General features: G+C 34.2%; 1 protein-coding gene across 1 annotated transcript; it reads left to right on the plus strand.

The window, feature by feature from the left end:
- Positions 1-523: 523 nt before the first annotated feature.
- On the plus strand, positions 524-20,832 carry LOC128554682 (uncharacterized; the record flags this gene model as incomplete). The annotated part of the gene is given in 3 exon segments (XM_053535993.1): positions 524-607; positions 2,858-3,886; positions 10,595-20,832. Coding segments are annotated over 3 exon segments (1,703 nt in total), but the record flags the coding sequence as incomplete, so codon positions are not given.
- Between the last annotated feature and the right edge of the window lie 1,860 nt (positions 20,833-22,692).

Raw genomic sequence — 22,692 nt, forward strand, 5'->3', positions numbered from 1 at the left:
AGCTATGTATATGCAATACATCCGCTCACCACTTCTCTGGACTTTTTTCAAAATTGAATTTTTTTTATGATTTGTTTTTCGCACTGGTATCAGCGCAAATTTGTGGAATTATCAAATCCACTGTCCCTTGCCCCCAAGCCTAAAAGTTTATTTCGCATGTATCTCAAAAAGTTTTTGACCTAGAGTCATCAAACTTCTTAGACATGATGTTAAGCATGTGAAGTTGTGTTCCAGAATCTCTATCTTTCCCCATTCCCCACTATTCCCCCCCACCCCCTACTGGCATCTCTACCCAAAGGTAATATGGTGGAAATTTGGATTTGTATTGTGATATGAAAATACAGTTTAGTGAAAGTAAGTGGGGACACAAGTCTCTTATGGACTCACATCTAGTTTATCCTTACTGCTGTAAAATCTCTCTTATTTCCCTTTACTTTATATTGTTTAAATGCTTAAGCATCTTGAGAAATATCTCAGATTTGTTTAATTATGTCAATTATGAAGATTGTTTGGGTCATTTCAGATCTAGAAGATGAACAAAATTCGCAGGACACCCCTTCTGATGAAAATGGTTATGTCGACCAGACTGAAGATAGGGAAGAAAATGGTATGATTATTAAAAGACACAGCATAACTTAAATTGTCTAACCTGAAACAGATTAATATAATGATTATAACATATATTTTACAACTCAACTTTAAATGTCAGAGAATAAAGAGAGCGAAATGGTCTATAGCAAGAACCTTTTACTCTACGATTTGACGAAATGACATTCTCCGGGGTAAAGAACTGATTTTCTTTCATACCAGACGTGTGTTTTCATACCAGACGTGTGTTTCCGGTGATTTCACCCTGCTGTAAAATTCCATCTTATACCAATGGTATTAGATGACACACGTTCTATAAATGACGTATAAAGTACTACATCTATTTAAACAATTTATGCAGTAGTTTATATTTTTACATCAATCCAGGTAAAAACTGAATGACTTGATAGTGTCTCTTTTCCCTTAAAGTATATTTCTTGAATAAAAACCCCCCATTGTATGAAAAATAGGTATCCGTATTTAGTTTGATTTTACTTCTACTTTTTTTAAACTTGGCATGCACGAAAAAGATTCTATCATTGGCTGTAGGTGCGGACAGAGAAATATCTGGCTCTCGGATACAGTTACCCTCGAACCGGATATTCCCATCTGCACCCACAACAAGTGAAAGAATATAAGATTCTAAATCCATATGTTTCGCATAATTATTCCACATAATGCAAAATTGATCAACTATAAGATGAATAAAAACGACTTTTGAAGGATAAAATGATATTAGATTTTAAACGATATTCTTAACATAAAAAATCGAACTCTTTGATTTTAATGCGTATCATACTTAATGTATTGTAAAATAATAGTGATAATATATGTGGACAATTTTAGATGAACAAAACGCTACTAAGGAAAATACAAGTAACGCCTGACTCAATTTTTAAATTGGTTTATCGTCAATCTTATATTAAGACTACTAAAATCAAAATGTTCGAACTTACGAGATAGAACAAGTCTAAAGCAAGAACAAATATTTCAAGATTTTAATATATGACATTCTACGGTGTAAATATCAAGTTTGACAGATTACTGATGAATATGTATTATAATGTTATTAATCAAGCAATTTCATATTGGCCTTGTTATTTGTCCAAGGGTTGTCGTATTGGCCCGAGGCCGTAGGCCGAGGGCCAATACGACTGCCCGAGGACAAGTAACTAGGCCAATATGAAATCGCTTGATTAATGATAATATTATTATTAAACTTTCAACTGTTGGCGGTAACAGTATAAGAACTCTGTGAGTTACCTTATGACAGCTATGCACATTCAGGTGAAAAATCTTGACAAGTTGTTTCCTTTTAGGCTGCAAGCAACGAGACACAAAATTATACACATATGTGTTGATCAAGATAATACAACCAACCAAGCACATATTATATAGTCCCATGCCTCGTTTAATTCTTATCCGAAATTGTCTGCAGTTCACAACTGACACTCTTGTTCGCCAATTTATTTATCCACTTTCCAGCACTTGAATCGCTATTTATCAATGCACAAATAGTCCACACTATCAAAATGTCTGTTAAAGATAAGTCTCATCCTTTTAATAAATCTGAGTTTCCATAGTTTCTTATTATTTTCCTTGACAACTGCCAGAATTTCTGACAGGAAACACTTGCATTTTACACAATACCGAATAAGCGAAAGTACCGTTGTAATCTCTGAAGACGTACACCCCGCTCAGTCATACTTGGTTATTAAATGAACATGTTGGATGTTGTTTTTTTTGTCAAAATGTGAAAAAAATGTAATCTATAACTCTGATGTAAAACAAAATGGCGTAATTTGAAAATCTAACGGAAGTGGCTTCTCCGTATTGGCCCTCTTTTTTGAACCAATCAAAATGCTTGAATTCCGTATTGGCCTTGTTTTTCTCGTATTGGCCCTGTTTTTCTCATATTGGCTCAGTTATGTTTTGTATTAGCTCTGTCTGTTTCATATGATGTTTGCAATTGATCTAATACAGTGTGTAATATTGTAAAGTTGAATAATAATGTAATGCTCAAATTGCAGTGTTAGTAAAGATAGACAAAAATGTCATTGTTTATTTGTATAGTGGCCTGGAGACAAAACGACGTTTTTTTTAACTGTATTTCGTTATTTAGTTGAGATGCAGACCTGTGTTTTAATCTGTAAATATTTTTTACGTCAAGTAAAATGCATTATAAATGTTTTCATCGAGACATTTTAACCTAGTGAATGTAGTAGTGTAGTACATACAATTTATACGTATGTCAATGCTTTATTTTCAGAAACATATGTACAAAGACGATACTTACGGAAGCATACAGTCCGTTCTATGAAAAAGGGGATACTTCCAGATCAGAGGTTACTGAACGAACTTTGCTTAGAATTCGGCAGAAAATCGAAATTCCTAGTACACTTATGTCACAACATAAGCAAACATATCAAGGCACTGGATGAAAACATATTGCATGTTTGGGCTGCATATACGGTAAAAGACAGGAATAAAATTACGTTTGTGGTAGTTGTCAAAGAAAACGTCCGACTGGAAAAAACAATAAAATATTCTTTCGTAAAGCGTGTTGTAAATGAATACAGTTTTGAAGCAGAGCATGTGATTTATAGCGAAAAAGGGGTTTCTGTAGATCAACACAATTTGCAAAGACTGAAAACAAGCATAAGCAATCATGCAACCGAACTAATGAGAAGACACAAATACCTATCAATTATTTCTGGGAGTTCTGTTAGGTCAAGAAACTATGGAATTGATCAAGCTAATGCGGTCAATTTAGTTGAACAACCTTGCATTGTTTTGTATGTTCATACAAAACACTTCATTCCAATTGATGAAGAGCCTTTTGAGGAACTTTACGACGGTGTTCCAGTTGATGTTAGGGAGGGTGAATTCGTCCCATGCGTTCTGGCAACCGAATACCACGAAAGCCTTAAACACAGCTGTCAGATAGGCAGTTCCCCAGACCGCCCTCCAAATCATCACATTGTACGTACCGGGAGTCTTGGATGTTTTATAGATCACCCAGAGTACAATTTGTGTGGGCTAACATGTGCACATGTACTGCTGTTTCCATGGGGATTTGAACACGTTGAAGCAGACGAAGATAGCAAATTAAGTTGGCCACTATTCAAGCCTCACGACCAGGTTTTTCAGCCAGCAAGCACCAATAACGCTATTGGACAACTTGTTCAGGTTATCTACCATAAAGGCGGAAGCAGAAGTTGCGGTATGGAAGTTGCTCTGTTTCAAATAGATAAACGACAGCCGGTCTCTGGCGGCTTTCCAACAATGAGAAATGCAGGTTAGTTATAATGTTCATTAAAAGAGTTACATTGATTCATAGAAAAGTACAGTAAGAGTATAAATCCAGAAATACTATGAGCTCAACAAATACCTTGCAGATGCTTACGAATGTACACAGTAGTAGTGACAACCCCGTTTCGCTCGTATTTTAGGAATCATTAGTGTATTTAAAGAATATAGAGGTTCCGTCATTCTCTCTTCAATATTAAGACAAGGGAATTCACTTGTATAGACGGCATTTATCTATTTAGATAGAACGGCTTCTGTTGTATATAATGTTTTAGGGATTTTCTGCCCCCGAAAATTTGGAAGTGGGGTGGGGGTGGGGGTGTGGTCGCACTAGAGTTGCCCTTGTCTTTCCGTCAGACAGTCCGAGCCAACGATTTATTCCTTAAGTTGTAAGAGGCGTTGCCTAGGACAATAGAAACCCATTGTATTCACTCCGTAACCACTCAGATCGTTTGTTCCATATTTAATCATTCTGTTCTCAAACAATGGAGTGGCCACCTAATACCAAATCGTAGGGGTGTCCGTCCGTCCGTCTGTCCGAGTTTATGTCGTATGTATCACAAAAGGTATTTGATCAAGAGTCATCAAACCTCTAAGGATTGTTATTCAGCACTGGAAGTTGTACACCAGGGGGTTTGCTTTGGATCTCACACAGCCAGACCTTGACTCAAAAGTATGCATATAAAGGACCTGAGTTTGTGCCGCATGTATCTCAAAATGTCTTTGACCCATGATTATGAAACCTACAGGAATATCATCCTGTATCAAGATGTGCACCTAGAATTTTATTAGAGATATAACAGACCAGAGTTATAGGGTCATAAAATATCATAGGAATATTATTCAGCATGTGAAGTTGTGCACGTGTGATTTTGTTTCGGATTTCTTTCAGTCAGACCAAACTTACAGTCCACGATTGTCACAAATATGCATAAAGGGCATACACGTTTGTGTCGCATATAACTCAAAAAGTATTTACTTATAGTCGTAAAACATTAGGGAAATGTTATAAAGCATGTGAACTTGTGCACTAGGTGTTCTGTTAGGTATTTCACTCATCAAGACCAGAGTTATGCTCCATGACTTAATGAAAATTACACATAAAATGCTTAACGTTTGTTTTGCATATATCTTAAACATATTTTACCTGGAGTCATGAAACCATGTAGGAATATGATCCAGCATGTGAATGTATGCTTCTTTGTCTTTTTATTATTTCACTGCATGACCAGCGTTATGGCCCTTGACTTAGTCAAAAATAAAAGTCCCATGTACCTAAAAATGTACTTGATCTAGAGTCATAAAACATTAGAGGATTGCTACATATAGCATGTGCGCCTAATGTGCTCTTTTGGATTTCACTCAGCTAGGCCAGAGTTATGAATCTTCAAAGTGCTTTAAAGTTTGTGTTGCATATATCTTAAGAATATTGCACATAGAGTCGTGAAACAATGTACAGTGACAGGAGTAGGTGGGTCGGGTGCACTGTCAAATGTGTCCTTTTGACACACATCTAATTTCTCTCATGGTTTCAGTCCTGACCTGTTTAACTTCAATTGTATTGGTCTATATTTTTATCGTTTTTGTTTGTGTTTATAATTTCGGATTTGATTGCTTATAACGAGAACAAACAGATACTTTCTATATTAAAGACATTAAAGTCTTTTGTCCGATTGTACATTTGACCGGCATGCTTCCAAGACATCATTTATTTTGTCTGTTTCCGGGTGACATTTGTTGCATTGCTCAGAAATGCATGTCATGTGTATAACTTGTTTTACATATGCAATGAATTGCTTGAAATCGGGTGGATAGTTTTCAAAATTATTTAAATATGCTTGCTTTCAGGATCAAAGATCTATAAACGTCTTCAATGTTGATTCGGATTCTATACATACAAAACATCGCCCCTGTAAAACACTGTAGAGAATTGTTGAATAAAGACATACTTTTAAAAATCCACCTTTTGAAATATTTTGCAAGCATGTTGTGTTTTCCAAATATTCACTTAATAATATAATCTGAAAGATATACCTTTTTTAGAGTTTATGTTTTCTTCCAAAACGTAGGTAAGTAACCGACTGGATCACAAAATGTATCAGTTGGTAAAGCTCGTATTAGCCTGACTTTCAAGATGTTTTTTTTTTGTTGAAATTAAAAAATTTCCTTGTCAGAAATTGCTGGAGTAAGTTTTAAATGATTCACAATAATTATATTTTGGTGGTTAACTATCAAGAGTATTCATACTATTCAGATTGATCAAAATATAGCCACCAGATGGACTGTTCACTTTTTCCTATATGCATATATTGGAAATCTTCCTAAAGGATTCTACTGGTCCGATTTTGAATATTCTGATTTTGTCCAAAAAAAACAACACACACACAAAAACATAGGCACTGGAACAACAAATAAAATAGAAAAAAACTCTTTAATCTCAGATAACATTTCCTCGTAAACCGATTGCCCAATTCAATAACATGTTTACAGAACAGTTCCTTAAATGAGTGACCGTCTCCCGAGGTCGTTTAAATTATTCCAGTTTGTCAAAAGGGGGATTAGGGTGGAGGGTGTGTATAGTGGGATGTTTTGTCAAACTTCGAAACAATTTCACAGGAATGTTTATTTGAGCGCCCATATACCAAAATGTTCAAATAATTCCAATTAATCAAAAGCGTTCCCGCCAGTTTCTTTATATGTATATAATTGGAACTTTAAAACTTTCTTCTTGTCAGACACTGTTGGCCCGACTTTGTAATAATTTGACATAAATATTTATTGCATGGTCCTTTCCAAAGGTTATTCAAATTAATTAGATTTGTCAAAAAAGCATGACCGCCAGACGGCTTGATCACTTTTCCCATGTGTATATAGAGGAAACTTAAAAAATCGTCGATAAGTTTTTAAAAATACTTTCACAAAAATTATATTTACGACCCTTTACGAAGATTGTTCCAATTATTTCGATTCGTCAAGAAATATGAGCTCCAGATATAGTATAAAAATTCTCAGAACAATGTCTCTTCCAAAACCGTTTGTATGGTTTTACAGTGATTTCACAGAAATCTTCATTGGTATTCATATTTTTCCGATTTGTCTAAAAACATGGCCATCAGAGTAAAAAAAAAAGTCAGATGCCATCTTCTAAGCCACTGGTTTGAATTTGAAATAATTTTAGGAACTGACAGCGCTAGTAATCCCCTTTAGGTGCAGACGGAGTGACGTACGTTATTTAAGCCCTCGTGTTTTGTTTTTAATCGAGGCAAAAATTGCCTAAAGTAACACGTTCAAGAAATTGTCAAGCAGTACCTGCTAAGTATTGTGTTACCCAAGTGAGTGATTGGGACACTTACTCTGTCGTGCTTGAAAAACCTAAACAGTAAATGAAAACATTTACTTTTAGCTATATTGTGTTCAATGTTAAACAATATTTGATGATTTAAATAGGCAAAACAAAAAGACCTTAAAATCGATTTTTACCATCTAGAAATTTCTGAGAATATTAATGTCTTTATATGTGGTTTGACCTGGATATAGTATGGCATAACTTCACTTCCAGTCTCAAGTATGAATGCTGTCGATTTTCATATACAGTATGTGTACATCCTGTCGGACATTTTTGAAAGCTCTTATCAACTAATAACACATATTTACTATTCAATTCATTTGATTTTACTCAGTTTTTTTCGTTTAGGAAGACAATGCATACAGATAAATGCCAGAAGACTATATAGAGGATATTCTAGTGTTTTTCATGACATAACATCTATTTTTATCGAATGGCATGAATTTCAAAATAAAATATTTCATGAAATAATTTTTGTCATTAATATTTAAAGCTACAGCAACAACAATAACTTTTCATTCTGTTAATTTTGTCTCTTTGAAATGACTGACGAAAAAAAGTTACCATTGCAACAACTTCAAAGATCTTTTCCACAATTTGTAGCCCCGATAGTTTCGACACTTGTTAGCTTTATTCTAATTTCCATTTTATTTTTGGCGCCTCAAAGCATGAATAGTGTCTACTGATAAACATAGAAGATATATATCAACAAGATAAAGAAGCAGTTTATTTCACGATAAAGACGCGTTTTCTGTTTAAATGACTGCATTGAAAGGCATCACCCAAGGATACTACTCAGCAAATATAGGGACAATTTGTTTCATTGTAGTGCAAAATAAATAAAACGATAATACGGATTCTATTTCATTAACAGTTCTCAATACAAGCATTTTATGCATTCAAGTTATAAATGAATGTTTCAGTAACATTACATCATTTTTCATTTGCAAAACAACTGAAGAAGTTAATTATCAAAAATACTTGGTAAACGGGATGTCCGTATTCCTAGACACACCGACATAGTATTACCTTGATGGGGGACTGTATCCTAGTACGGATCGTGCCCCTAGACACTTCCTACCTAATGTGATCTTAAAATCAAATTTGGAAATTGTCATCGGCTGATAGTCTGTCATCCGTAATGGCAGATTTGTTGAAATTAAAACTGGAAATTGCAATGAAATACATTTTGTAATATGCAAATGCTTTTTTATTCAGTCCTATATCATTCCATCAAAGATCACATTGAATTCAATCGCATTAGATTGTTGACTATTCTAAACAACTCTTTAGGCGTTTGAGTTTGTTGATCATATTATCCTAGGTAGCATAATGTGTATTATTACATTGCCGCTCTAATGAACTGGCTATTTACTAAAATGAATTACAAGGAGATAAAAACACTATTGGTGTTAGTTTTGATATTCTTTTGGCTGTGTTTGTATTGTGTGTGGTTGTATTGTATTCCTCTGTCATGCACGTTATTAGCTCACCTGAGCAATGCTCAGGTGAGTATTCTGATCGCTCGATGTCCGGCGTCCGTCGTCTGTCGTCTGTCTGTCGTCCGTCTGTCGTCTGTCTGTCGTCCGTCAACATTTAGCTTGTGTATGCGATAGAGGCTGTATTTTTCAACTCATCTTCATGAATTTTGGTCAGAATGATTACCTTGATGAAATCTAGGTCGAGTTCGAAAATGGGTCATCTGGGGTCAAAAACTAGGTCACTAGGTAAAATCAAAGAAAAACCTTGTGTATGCGATAGAGGCTGTATTTTTCAACTGATCTTCATGAATTTTGGTCAGAATGATAACCTTGATGAAATCTAGGTCGAATTCGAAAATGGGTCATCTCGAATCAAAAACTAGGTCACTAGGTCAAATCAAAGAAAAACATTGTGTATGCAATAGAGGCTGTATTTTTCAATTGATCTTCATGAATATTGGTCAGAATAATAACCTTGATAACATCTAGGCCGAATTCGAAAATGGGTCATCTGGGGTCAAAAACTAGGTCACTAGGTCAAATCAAAGAAAAACTTTGTTTATGCGATAGAGGCTGTATTTTTCAATTGATCTTCATGAATACTGGTCAGAATGATTGCCTTGATAAAGTCTAGGCTGAGTTCGAAAATGGGTCATCTCGGTTCAAAAACTAGGTCACTAGATCAAATCAAAGAAAAACCTTGTGTATGCGATAGAGGCGGTATTTTTCAATTAATCTTTATAAGTATTGGTCAGAATGATAACCTTGGTGAAATCTAGGCCGAGTTCGAAAATGGGTCATCTCGTTTCAAAAACTAGGTCACTAGGTCAAATCAAAGAAAACCCTTGTGTATGCGATAGAGGCTGTATTTTTCAATTGATCTTCCTGAATATTGGTCAAAATGATTGCCTTGATGAAATCTAGGCAAAGTTTGAAAATGGGTTATCTCGAGTCAAAAACTAGGTCACTAGGTCAAATCAAGGAAAAACCTTGTGTATGCGATAGAGGCGGTATTTTTCAATTGATCTTCATGAATTTTAGTCAGAATGATTACCTTGATGAAATCTAGGTTGAATTCGAAAATGGGTCATCTTGGATCAAAAACTAGGTCACTAGGTCAAATCAAGGAAAAACCTTGTGTATGCGATAGAGGCTGTATTTTTCAATTGATCTTCATGAATTTTTGTCAGAATGATTACCTTGATAAAATTTAGACCAAATTTGAAAATGGGTCATCTGGGGTCAAAATCTAGGTCACTAGGTCAAATCAAAGAAAAACATTGTGTATGCAATAGAGGCTGTATTTTTCAACTGATATTCATGAAATTTAGCCAGAGTGATTACTTTTATAAAATCTAGGTCAACTTCGAAAATGGGTCATCTCGGGTCAAAAACTAGGTCACTAGGTCAAATCGAAGAAAAACATTGTGTATGCAATAGAGGATGTATTTTTCAGTTGATCTTCATGAAATTTGGTCAAAGTGATTGCCTTGATGAAATCTAGGTCGAGTTTGAATATGGATTATCTGAGGTCAAAAACTAGGTCACTAGGTCAAATTAAAGAAAAATGTTGTGTATGCGATAGAGGCTGTATTTTTCAGTTGATCTTTATGAATTTTGGTCAGAATGATTGCCTTGATAAAATCTAGGTCGAGTTTGAACATGGGTCATCTAGGGTCAAAAACTAGGTCATATCTAAGAAAATGCTTGTTTTATCGCAAGAGACCAATTTTTTGGTCCTATCTTAATGAAAATTGGTCAGAATATTTGTTTCCATGAAATCAATAGGTCAAACATGTTTTACACTGTTATGGTGTGTTTCTTAGGTGAGCGACCTAGGGCCGTCTTGGCCCTCTTGTTTTTATTTCAGGAGGTGTTGAAAAAATGCGTTTTGACTCTGGAAAATCTTGTGGCATCTCTCGCATAGGCGATGGTGTTGCAATTAAATTTGGTCCAGTGACTGACAAAACTGTCGGTAAATTCTATTCAGAAACAGACAACACGTCTGTCCAAACAATTAAACATTTTTGGGATTATGAGCAATTTAGAATAACACTTCACAAACAGTTATGTGTCCACGCTACGGATTCAAATGGACAACCTATACCGTTTGCTGCAGAGGGCGATTCCGGATCTCTTGTATTTAAAAAGGAAGAAAATGGTGAACTTGTAAGCGTGGGAATAGTGGAAGGTAAAACATCGTTTGGAACAACGGTAGTAACACCTATAAAACCTATCCTTCAGAAACTTGGAGTACAGAGTATAAAAAGTTTTGAAAAGGATCAATTAATACAACAGCTCAGAAACATACCAAATGAAGTTGATAACAAATTAAAAGAAATAAATAAAAAATTTGAGGACTTCGAATCGGGCTTTGATAATAAGTTAAAAGACATGGAATCGAGCTTGATAAGGAAAATCTCCGGTCTATTACAAGGAGGGTCGGCTGGAAATAGTTAACTCTTCGTCATATATTTCAACAGAAAGGAAACAAAATATATTCACTTGAAAGAAGATTTACAAAGTGGAGAGATGTTTGTTGTTGTTGAACATATTGGAATTAACATCATATGGAACCTTAGTTTACTAAATACATCTCTGCTAAATTAACGACTCAAAATTGCCATAATTGTTTGTTTGTAAAGATTGTTAACATTAGCGCAAAATCTCTTTGCGGACAAATGTTATTGCCATTGTCAAGATTTGTACCAAAGTTTTCTCATTATGTATTTCTGTGAAATAATTTGGAGAATGCAAAATCTGAAAAAAAAAATCTAACATAGGTATATTCATATTCAGATTGAAGTAGACTGAGTCTCAACCGTTATTCAGAAAGATTTTTGAGTCAGAAAAGCGGAAAATTATTACACACTCTCTCTCTATCTCTCTCCCTCTCTGTCTATCTGTCTCTCTCTCTCACTTTATCTAATTCAGATTATGTACTGCAAATGAGGTTTTTGATGCAGTGTTAAATGTATGCAGATGAAAATTCATGAGATATCTAATTTATGAAGCAATTTGCACATATACGTTACTTGTTAAAAAAAAATACTCCTACATAATGTAAGTACTTAAGATTAGCTCAACATTATTTTAATAACATGAATGATATTCTATATTAATTTAAGTAATAATGTAACATACGATTGGGTTCTAAAAATTATTATACTAGCTTTGTTATAACTAATCGGAAGTGCTTAAGATACATCAATAGTTAGGTATGTATTTTAAATGATATAATATACAGGTGTATATCTGTATGTATATTCTAGAAAGAGATTTTACAATAATGAGGTTCAATTTTTAAAATCTGAACAATTTTATTCAGTTATTCTACTCCATCACCATCTAACTAATGGTCCGTCAAACAATCACACATTCGTTTTCGTTTCGTAATATTGTCACTTACTTTGAAAAGACGAAAACTACGGAGATATGTGATTCGTCTCCAAAACGTTAAAAGTCTGATGATGGAGAACTTTCACACGCGGCTGTTTAACACGGCCAAGTAAGGTCCTATCTGTCATACAGGCTGTATCCCTATTGTAGCTTATATGTACGCTAAGGGAGCTATAGACCAATGCAAACTTAAATCTATCTAAAGTATTTGTTAGCATAAAATGATCAATCAATCAAAACTTTAAAATTAGTAAAGAAGTTCCTGTAATAGTTTTGACTTATTTTGAATCAAGAAGGTTTTGTTTTACTTTCGTTTTATGACTGCATATAATACAATATTTCACTGTTTCACTGTTTTTATATAGTTCAGAACTGACTTAACATTTTCATTGATATTAAACTATATTCGGCATTTGTCAGTCTGTTTTTATGATCTAGAGTATATCAAAGCTATTCAGTATGATTATGAGTACATTTAGTTAGTTTCAAATTGATATTCAGTATATTAAAAGTGTCTGCAGTTTAATAAAAAAAAATTATTAACAGGTATGAACGAGGTATTGTGACAATATTTTTGGTATTTGAAATAGTCTAAATCCATTCATCAGATACATATATTTTTCGGATAGGTACGTAAGTAGTTTCTTTTGCGCTTTTTTTTTTTATTGAGCACAATATCTATTTTCATTCCACTTCTTTGTGAATTTGAAGTAAAAAAGATCTCTTTATGTTAAATTATTTAATAGCTGTACATTTAACCTGATACTCTCGATGTTTATGACTGTTTATACACCAATAGGAAGTGACTACTCAATGTTACATGTGAAGTAGCCCAAAATGTAATTCCATATGGTATAATGAGTGTATCCTTTGGCTTCGTTTCATTGCTGATTGTATTGAGAAAATATCTATACCACTTGCATTGTGAATTTCCATGTTTTAGTTTATTCCATTAAGAACATGTCTACAAATTCGTAGTTGCTCGTAGTTGGGAGCATTCTCAGAGTATGTTGTGTTTGCGTAACAGATATTTTTTATGCCCCCGAAGGGAGGCATATTAGTTTCCAACTGTCAGCCCGTTCGTTCGTTCGTTAGTTCGTTAGTTCGTCACAACGTTAACTTTTTGCATGAAGTTACTTTACTCGCAAACCACTACACCCAGGACCTTCAAACTTCACGTGCTGATAGTACTTATTGAGTACACCATCCCTTCTGACTTTGGGGTCACCAGATCAAAGGTCAAGGTCACAGGGGCCAACGTTAACTTTTTGCATGAAGGCACTTTACTCGCGAACCATTGCACTCAGGACCTTCAAACTTCACATGCTGATAGTACTTATTGAGTACACTACCTCTGCTGACTTTGGGGTCACCAGGTCAAAGGTCAAGGTGCTGCGGGGGCATTTGTTACCATTAGTGACAGCTCTTGTTCTAATATGTTATATAATAGCTCAATATTTTATTTATTTTTAGCAAGAGTTATGGTTTTTGGCTTTCTTACTTAATTGATGTCAAAAATGTATGCAGTTTCAAAGCTATAGTAGTATTCGAGAAAAGTGAACTTAAAAAACAACAACCAAGAAATACTGATTTTATATGTTGAAATTAAAGGCCCATAATTCTGGCAATATGAAAGAGAAAGCTTTGGTTCTTCACCTACTTACCTACCTAATGATAATAAACAAGTGTGCAAAGTTTCAGTGCTATAAATCTTGTAGAAGTCAAGAAAAGTGTATCTAAATAAAAAAAATAAAATTTCTTAGTACATAAAGAGCCATGCATGTTTAAGACAAAATACATATCGGACTTATTGCTCTTAGTATAGTTCCCTCTTATCCCGGTACTAACGAACATATCAATAAGGTCTGACCTTCAGTTTAATTTTTGTATCAAAACTTTAAGCCACCTGTCTGCCATAACTTGCCAATAATCTTTCTTTCTCAGCCAGTGGAGAAAGTGTAAAAACACAGGAAAATGTCAGCCATATTTGACCTACTTAAACAATCCCATAGTTCCCAAGTATCGCGGTATTTGATTTTGACAGCTGCTGGACACGCCTGCTTGCGTCATCATGTGACCGCAACAATTTCATTCATAAAAACAGTGCATCAGACGATCATTTTGAAGCTGTCCGGGCTGTGTATTTAGTTTAACTTGAATAACAGCGTTTTTAGGTGGGAAGGGGTGATGAGCAGATGTATAAGTTTAAGATATTGGATGGCTGCGATAAAACTAATTAAAGTATTAGATCACTAATAGTAATGTTTACAAAAGGTCTTTGCTTGGTATATTCTGAAAGGTAACCGTGTTTTGCACTATTTTGCAATTTTTAAACAACTTTTACCGTGCCGTATTTTATAAATTTTGTATAACTTATAGTATCTCCTCAAGCTCAAGTAGAGACAACTTTCAAAGTGATAGCCATTATCCAAAACGTTCGCAGAGAACTCATTTTACCATTAATATTAATAAAAGAAACATCAAACTATTGGTAAACAATTATAAAACACAAAATAAAAATGTCAATATCATTTTTTCTATGGTGCCTCAAGTAAACGGATTTAATGATTACCACGATATGAGGGAACCCGCGATATTACCGGACACCACTATACATACTCACCTAATGATGCTAAACAAGTCTGCAAAGTTTCAAAGCTAGTATTCAAGTAAAGGGGACCTAAACAAAAATTTAACCAAGAAATTCAAGTTTTCTAAGTACAAAAAGGGCCATATATCTGACAAAATGCATGTTACAGTAATTATTCTTGGTCTCTTGGCTTATTCACCTAATGATGATATATAAGTGTGCAAAGTTTCAAAGCTATATATGTTATAGTTTTTGATAAAAGGCGGACCTAAACAAAACTTTTAACCTCATTGTAGGTAGCTCTAGTAAGTCTGATGAATTGCTCATTTTGTTACGTTAGGATTGTTTTCTAGCGGATAGATGACGTATCGAATTTATAAATGGGGAATTGAAAATAAGAGAATGTGTGAACCTGTCATATACAATACCATTATATATTGAAACAATATTACCTCTTTGATATATTGAACGGGCGGAGTTGTCCAGCATCAGGATAAGAGTCCCGTACATTGGTGGTTTACACCTGGAACACTAAAGAAACAGAGAAACTTCTAGAATTGGAGCGTCTTCTGTATCTTGCACTATCCTCAAACTAATAATTAAGTAAAGTAACAGTTTACGATATGGGTTGCCAGTCGCAAGTGTAAATAATCTGACACACACTCTAGATAGCTCTACATAGAACTGTTTAAAAGCATGCATGTTTCATAGAAAATTACTTAGGCCTAAACAATTGCTTGATCAGTGTAACCCGGGCATATCTCAAAAATTGTTCTTAACTTTTACCCTGCTAAATTTCTAAAATGAACTGGACTATCATTCTATTTGGGCAGTACCATTTATTATTTGAAGAGGTATTCACTGAAAATTTACTGACTGAATAGCGAACAGTGTAGACCATGATCAGACTGCACGGATGTGCAGGCTGATCTTGGTCTGCACTGGTCGCAAAGGCAATATCACTTGCCGCCAGCAGGCTAAGGTTAAAGGTTCCCATCTGGTGACACTTATTATCAGGTTAAGCCCTACATGAAATCGGTTTCATAATGGTAATTATCAAGGAAATTCTTACGACTTATATTTTTTTGAATAACATTATTTTTCATTAATTATCAAGATGATAAGCGCTTTAAATGGTTTAGATATATTTCAAAAAGACTTATATATTAGCACAAGTATGTTTTGAGAACTCCCCTAATTATTTCCAAAGTATGTATTCCATTCATGAAGTCCGTGTTCTGATCAGTGAGTTTACGAGGATTGTTCAAATATGAATGCATCTAGAACGTTATCTCGCTCAATAATGCGAACATCACGCGGGAATTAAGGTTATTGGGTCGATAAACATGTTAGCTTTACATTGATACCACACCCATTAAAATCCGTTCACTTTAGCTGTCTATCGCTCGTTAAACATTGCCTACTCGTGTATAATAATACAAAATGGTTGGAAGAAGGTCAGCGTACGCCGTTGAAATACGGTCCTATATTAAGAATCGTTGTATTCTTGGCATATGATGTAAAGTCATTTTTGATGAAATATGTTCTGTTTATGGGCATAATGAAATGTATTTTTCGACAGTTATTCGTTGGTTTAAGAAATTCAAATGTGGGTTAGTTTCAACAGAAGATGCACCACATGACCGTCGGCCGAAAACAGCAACGTCTGCCAAGATGATTGCTAGAGTGAAAGAAATAGTTGCTACTGATGCAAGATACACCGCTAGGCAAATAGCTAGTATGGTTGGCATCTCATTAGGAGCAGCTCATACAATTCTGAAACGTAATTTGAAAATGAGAAAGATCTGTGCTAGATGGAGTTCCCATCTGTTGACAGATGAGCAGAAAAAGGCACGCGTGCAATGCGCAAAATTGTTGCTTAAACAGTTTCCAAATTACAATGCACGGTCTTTCGCAAATGTCGTCACTGGTGACGAGACGTGGGTTCACTTTTTTGAGCCCAAACGAAAGATTCAGAACAAAATATAGGCAATAAAGTCTGGCAATAGACCATGCATTGCAAAGCGGACCATGAGTGTCAAGAAGGTAATGTATGCTATATTCTTCACAACTCAGGGTCCTGCCATTCAGGTTGCTGTACCTAAAGGCAAATCCGTAAATGCGACGTTTTACAAGACTAAAGTTCTTCGAAAACTGAAGAAATATTTCAAAAATCGAAGACCCGCAACTAGTTTGGTAACTGATTGCTACTTGACAATGCGTCATCGCACAAGGCGTCTTTTGTACAAGACTTTCTGAAGCAGGAAAAGGTTGTTGTGTTCCCTCTCCCTCTTTATTCTGCCTGACCTTGCCCCGTGTGACTTCATTTTGTTCCCAAGGCTCAAAAAATACCTTTCTGCTCGAAAATGTGTGCAGCGCAAACGCCTCGGTTCTGCAATATTCCAGTGTCTTCATAGTATACCTAGAAAAGACTATGAAAATGCCTTCAAGGATTGGATTAGAAGACTGAAACTTTGCATATCTGTTCGAGGGGACCAAATAAAAATTTCGTTGAAATCTATCAAGGATACATTTTTATGTGCTAAGATGCATTCATATTTGAACAATCCACGTATGAAAGCACTTTCGAAAATGTAGAAAAGCTGTATTAGATTACAATAAAATATTACATAAAACTAAACTATTTAAATTTCGATTTTTTTTATATTTCATAAATGTTGCTATCTGTTTTGAAAAGTTACATGTAGTGATGCTCATATAGAGGCATTCACATTTGATATTTATTGTGCCAAATGAAATTTAGTTTAGTTTATATGTGAATGAATATTTCAGTATGTTAAAAAAAACAGCCTTATTATGTCCTTATGTTGCAGAAATCATGCAATATGTTAATATACTTTGTGGAGTCCTTTTTGTGCTTCTGATTAAAGAAGTTCCTTCTAAGACGTGAGGGATGTTGCTCATTTCATTACCTCTGTGAAAAGACTCAATCAAACCTAGTCTGCTATTTTCTTGATTGGTAAATTTGTTTTCGATTTTATCAGCATATTTTATATAATAATAATTCAGACTGAGTGGTCGGTATGTAACGTGACATTACAATCTCGTTTTTCTGAAGCATTCAGTTTTATCTTAACACATTCAGTATGTTAAATATGTCATGAATGTTCCAGTATAATTGTTCTAAAACGTAGAAAGAATGATTGTGGTAATTGAGAATTATTTGTAGGTCCTACAAATGTGTCTAGTCCTTTTGGCTATTTGTTCTGCTAAAGATGGACCCACTCCATCTTTCGTAGGTCTCCTTTGCCTTTCATAAGTGAAATATTGTACGAATTGTCAGAATTGTTTCTAATGAAACATGTATCTGCATGACACTGCTCAATTTATGAATGTCAAAATGGTATATTAAACCTGTTCTAACCTTATTTACTCTTCTGTCGCCTAAATGTTTTTGTCGCCCGTCGATGACGAAGGCATATAGATTTGGCGTTGTCCATCCGTCCGTCCGTCCGTCCATTTTCCGACCTAGCAAACATTCAGGGGCTATCTTACGGTACAGAGAAGAAACGAAAATAATAGATTCATTCTGTGAACAGGTGTAGGGGCTAGTAGCCCATAAACTAACAAAAGAAGTAACAAAGGAAATATCTCATAAACCTGAAATGATGGATGTCCATCCGTCTAGAGCAATATTCAGGAATGGTTTTAAGAATTGTGAGAGAAATGTTAACTGCTGTAAGAAAATGCCACCCTGCAAGTTCCAATCGGATTGCCTGTGTAAAGCAAGTTTTAAGAACCTTTATACTTCTATAAATATTACATATATAGAGTTTTTATTTCATTATTTCTCCTTCCGGAGTCATATCTCAGAAGTGGATGAAAAAAGTTTTCAGTCAGATTGCACGAGGACGACAAGATTTATGGCCCTTTTTTCTTGTGTATATACATTATTTTGCAAAACATTATGTACAAATTTCATTCCTTCTTCCGTCCGTCCGGGGCCATATTTAAGATATAGTATGAGTAATTCAAATATCACATAGTAGAAATGTTAACTTTGTGCGGCCTGCAAGGTTTCAGTGAAACTGCTTGAGGAAGACAATTGTTATTGCCCCTGGTACTTAATATATGTTTTGCTAAATATTGTATTTCTTTGCAAATGGCATAAGTCCACTTTTGCTATTGGACAAGCTAAGTATAGAAATAGCTTTCTTGAAACCAAAGTGTTAGTTGCATTTTGTGTTAAAGCCAGTGTTACTAAATATAGAAAAAAAAATGGTTTACGATCAATAATTTAGTTAGGAATGAGAAATTAATACCAACTGTGGTATGATAGGTAGCTTTTCATGAAAACTAAAATTCAGTTGCATTTTCGGTTGCGTTGGTCAAGGATTAGAACATAAAACAAATTCTTTTGGTTAGTAAATTCAATTAGGACTGAAACATTACACTAAAGTTGCATGTTTTGCTTGGTCATTGTTACATACTAAAATATATAATGTTTTTACTCAATAACTTCAGTTAGAAATGAGGTGCTTTTGCTTTAAATATGTAAGCTGTTTTAGATAAATAACTGGAGTAAGAAATGAGACGTTTGGGACCAAACTGACTTTTGAAAGCAGAGAATGCTTTTTAACGCTTAAATCTTTATCTTGTGTGATACCAATTCACTGGGGTTACTTAATATAAAAGTTAACGTCCCGTCATAAGTAAACATATTCTAGAAAGAGTGTTTACAAAAATGAGGTTCAAGAAAGATTTTTACAATTTCAAAATCAGTCCAATTTTATTCAGCTCTTCTAATTCATCAGCTTCTACTTAATTATCCATCAAACAGTTACATTTCTGCTAATAAAATGATTCTCTTAAACTGCATTTATGTGAATGTAAATCGGACACCTTTGAAAGAAAGTCAGTTCCGTTTCTTTTACCATTTGTTATTATTTCCTTAACCTTTCCAATTACTTTTGTAAGGAGAAAATTTTGTAAACTACATCATGACATGTGATTCGTCTCCAAAACGTAAAAAGGGCGAATTTAAACACATGAATGATTAACATGACCAAGTAAGGTCTTCTTTATTATACAAGCTTGTGTCCCTATTGTAGCTCACTGTTTTTTAACATTTTCATGCTTATTAAACTATATTAATTATGTGTCAGTCTGTTTCAATGATCTGGAGTATATCATAGGTATTCAGTATGATTATAAATACATTTAGTTAGTTTCAAATGATATTCAGTATATATACTATTGTATTTAAACAAACATTTTGCATTTGCAGGTTTGTATGAATAAAATATTGTGACAGTATTTTTGGTATTTAAAAATAACTACATCTGCCTATCCGATACATGTGAGGTGTGGAATATATACCTCATTATTTATACGTTAGTTGCACTTTTTCATTGAGCATAATATTTTATTTGCATTCCACTTCTTTGTGAATTTGAAGGAATAGATCGCTTTAGGTCAAATTATTTAGTAGCTGTCAATTTAACCTGATACTCTTGATGCTTAGGACTGTTTACACCAAATAGGAAGAGACTACTCAGTGTTACATGTGAAGTAGTGCAAAATGTAGTTCTATATGGTACAGTGAGTCATATAAGGATGTAACGGTTATATTTTTCAGCTTCGTTTTATTGCTTATTGTATTGGGAAAATATCTAAACCACTTGTATTGTGAATTTCCAGGTTTTTATTTATTTCATTAAGAAAATGTCTACATACGCATATTACTCAGCAGCAGTTTTTCCATGAGCATGATCACACTATGTTATTTTCCTAAACAGATCTTTTTTTTTCTTATATGTAACATAACAACTCAATACTTTATTTATTTTAGCAAGAAAACATATTATGCTAACTGGCTATAATTATGTAGTTTTCATATTACTGACATGCTAAAAGGTACTGAAAATAAGGTCTCAATATTTAATCATTTATATGACATACAGATGGAATTGAATTTGTCTAATGTTACCTGTAATTAGATTATTTTTGCTTTGAAACGGTCATGTCATTTCAAAGGTAATTATTTTTTACTTACAATATTTTCTCTTGCTCTATTGTATTTTTAAACTATGATATGTTTCTTGCAGAAAATGCGTTTTAAGCACCCTTACAGCAGTTAAAATATTTTGATATCATTTTGTTTTGTTTTTAATTTATTTACTTATATCATATGTTTGCGTCTTTGGGTTGAATATCATTGACCAATCGCATTGTAGCATGTCTGAGATATTGGGCTTGTCAGTTACCAGGCTTTGCGGCCCCCGCGTCTTAATTGTTACGTTGGTTATTTCTCACCACTATATATTCAAGGCTGTAATTGGATTTCGGTGATGAGTTGTTCCCTGCCATCCGACTTGCCTACGAAATGCCAATCCTACGAAATGCCAATGGTTCTACCTTCTGTTAACCCGTGATATTAATGTCCAAAGGGACATTCTTTGTCAGTTGAAAATAATCTCCCGATTCGGTCAACCCTGAGAGTATCAGTGGACAGGATTCTTGGTTTCCGCTATATACGAAATAACAGATACGTCATTTAAGTAGATAATGGCGGTAACGCATCCCCAATTTTGAGCGTAAAATATACGAGAACCGCAACTCTTGTCGGTATTGATATTTGCCATGTGCACTAAAATATCGATAAACCTGTAACGCTATTTGGTTAGAATTATAGAAACAGAATATTACACTTTAAGCTACTGTAATTAATTGTATTTTAATAGGGAAAAAATTTGGACTTTGCTAGATACCGACATTGTACCATGAATTAAATATCTATATATTAAACAACACGTAAAATATCGATAAACCTGTAACGCTATTTGGTTAGAATTATAGAAGCAGAATATAACACATCTTTCAGCTATTGTAATTAATTGTATTTTAATAGGGAAAAAATGTGGACTTTGCTAGATACCGACATTGTACCATGAATTAAATATCTACATATTAAACAACACGTAAAATGTACAAAATATTCTGCCCAATGAAACTGCAAGTAAAATACTTGTTCAGTATGACCGAATCATTATGCGTATGTAATGTATTTTTGTCATGTATAAATTATGCTGGGTTAAGTTAAAAGTTTCGTTGAATGTTTGGGCCGAAAATATAAAATAAAAAAATGTAAACAAGAGGGCCAAGATGGCCCTATATCGCTCACCTGTTATCATTGCACTTGAGGACAAGAAGGTCCTCAGTAAAAATATTTAAGTCCAAAGGACAGGAACAACAAAGGGAAGAAATTTAACCAAAAAGAAAAAACAATTCTTACAAGGTACAGATATGTCAAAATGCACCTAAAATTGGAGGTACCATCCGTGTTGTACCACAGAAAAGTGGTCTCGATTTTTCCCTACGGCCAATAATAAGAAAGTTACTAAAAATAAGCTATTTATAGTAATGTAAAAGGGAAGTAGTTAAAAAAAATATTGTAAGTGAACAAAAGAAGGCTCTGCCAAATAAATCTGGTGACATAAATGAAATTTCAGATCAGTATCTTCATTAGTTACGGAGATTTACCCATTTTAATTTGAAATAAAGGGAGGTAATTTGACATAAAATCAGTCCATAGTTATCTACCCTGATTGTCTCAGTCCAACTAATGACAATTATGAAATTTCAAATAAGTCCTATATAAGTACTTACTGATATAAATCCATTTTGATTACAATCAGGGGAGGTAATCAGATATAAAATAACTCTGGAACCTACGATTGGATCTGATTTGTCATGGAATCTAAGATTTATTGTTGTTGAAGATATTTTGGAAGTTTGTATCAAATAAAACCATAAATGAAGTCTCTATATGGCTGCAAAAGCCAAAATAGCCAATTTTGGACCTTTAAGGGGCCATAACTCTGGAACCCATGATGGAATTTGGCCAGTTCAAAAAAAGGAGCCAAGACCTTGTGGTGATACAAGTTGTGTGCAAGTTTGGTTAAAATCAAATCATAAGTGAAGCTGCTATTGTGCAGACAAGGTCAAAATAGCTAATT

This window comes from Mercenaria mercenaria, unplaced genomic scaffold (assembly GCF_021730395.1).
Source record: "Mercenaria mercenaria strain notata unplaced genomic scaffold, MADL_Memer_1 contig_636, whole genome shotgun sequence".
NCBI lineage: Eukaryota > Metazoa > Mollusca > Bivalvia > Venerida > Veneridae > Mercenaria > Mercenaria mercenaria.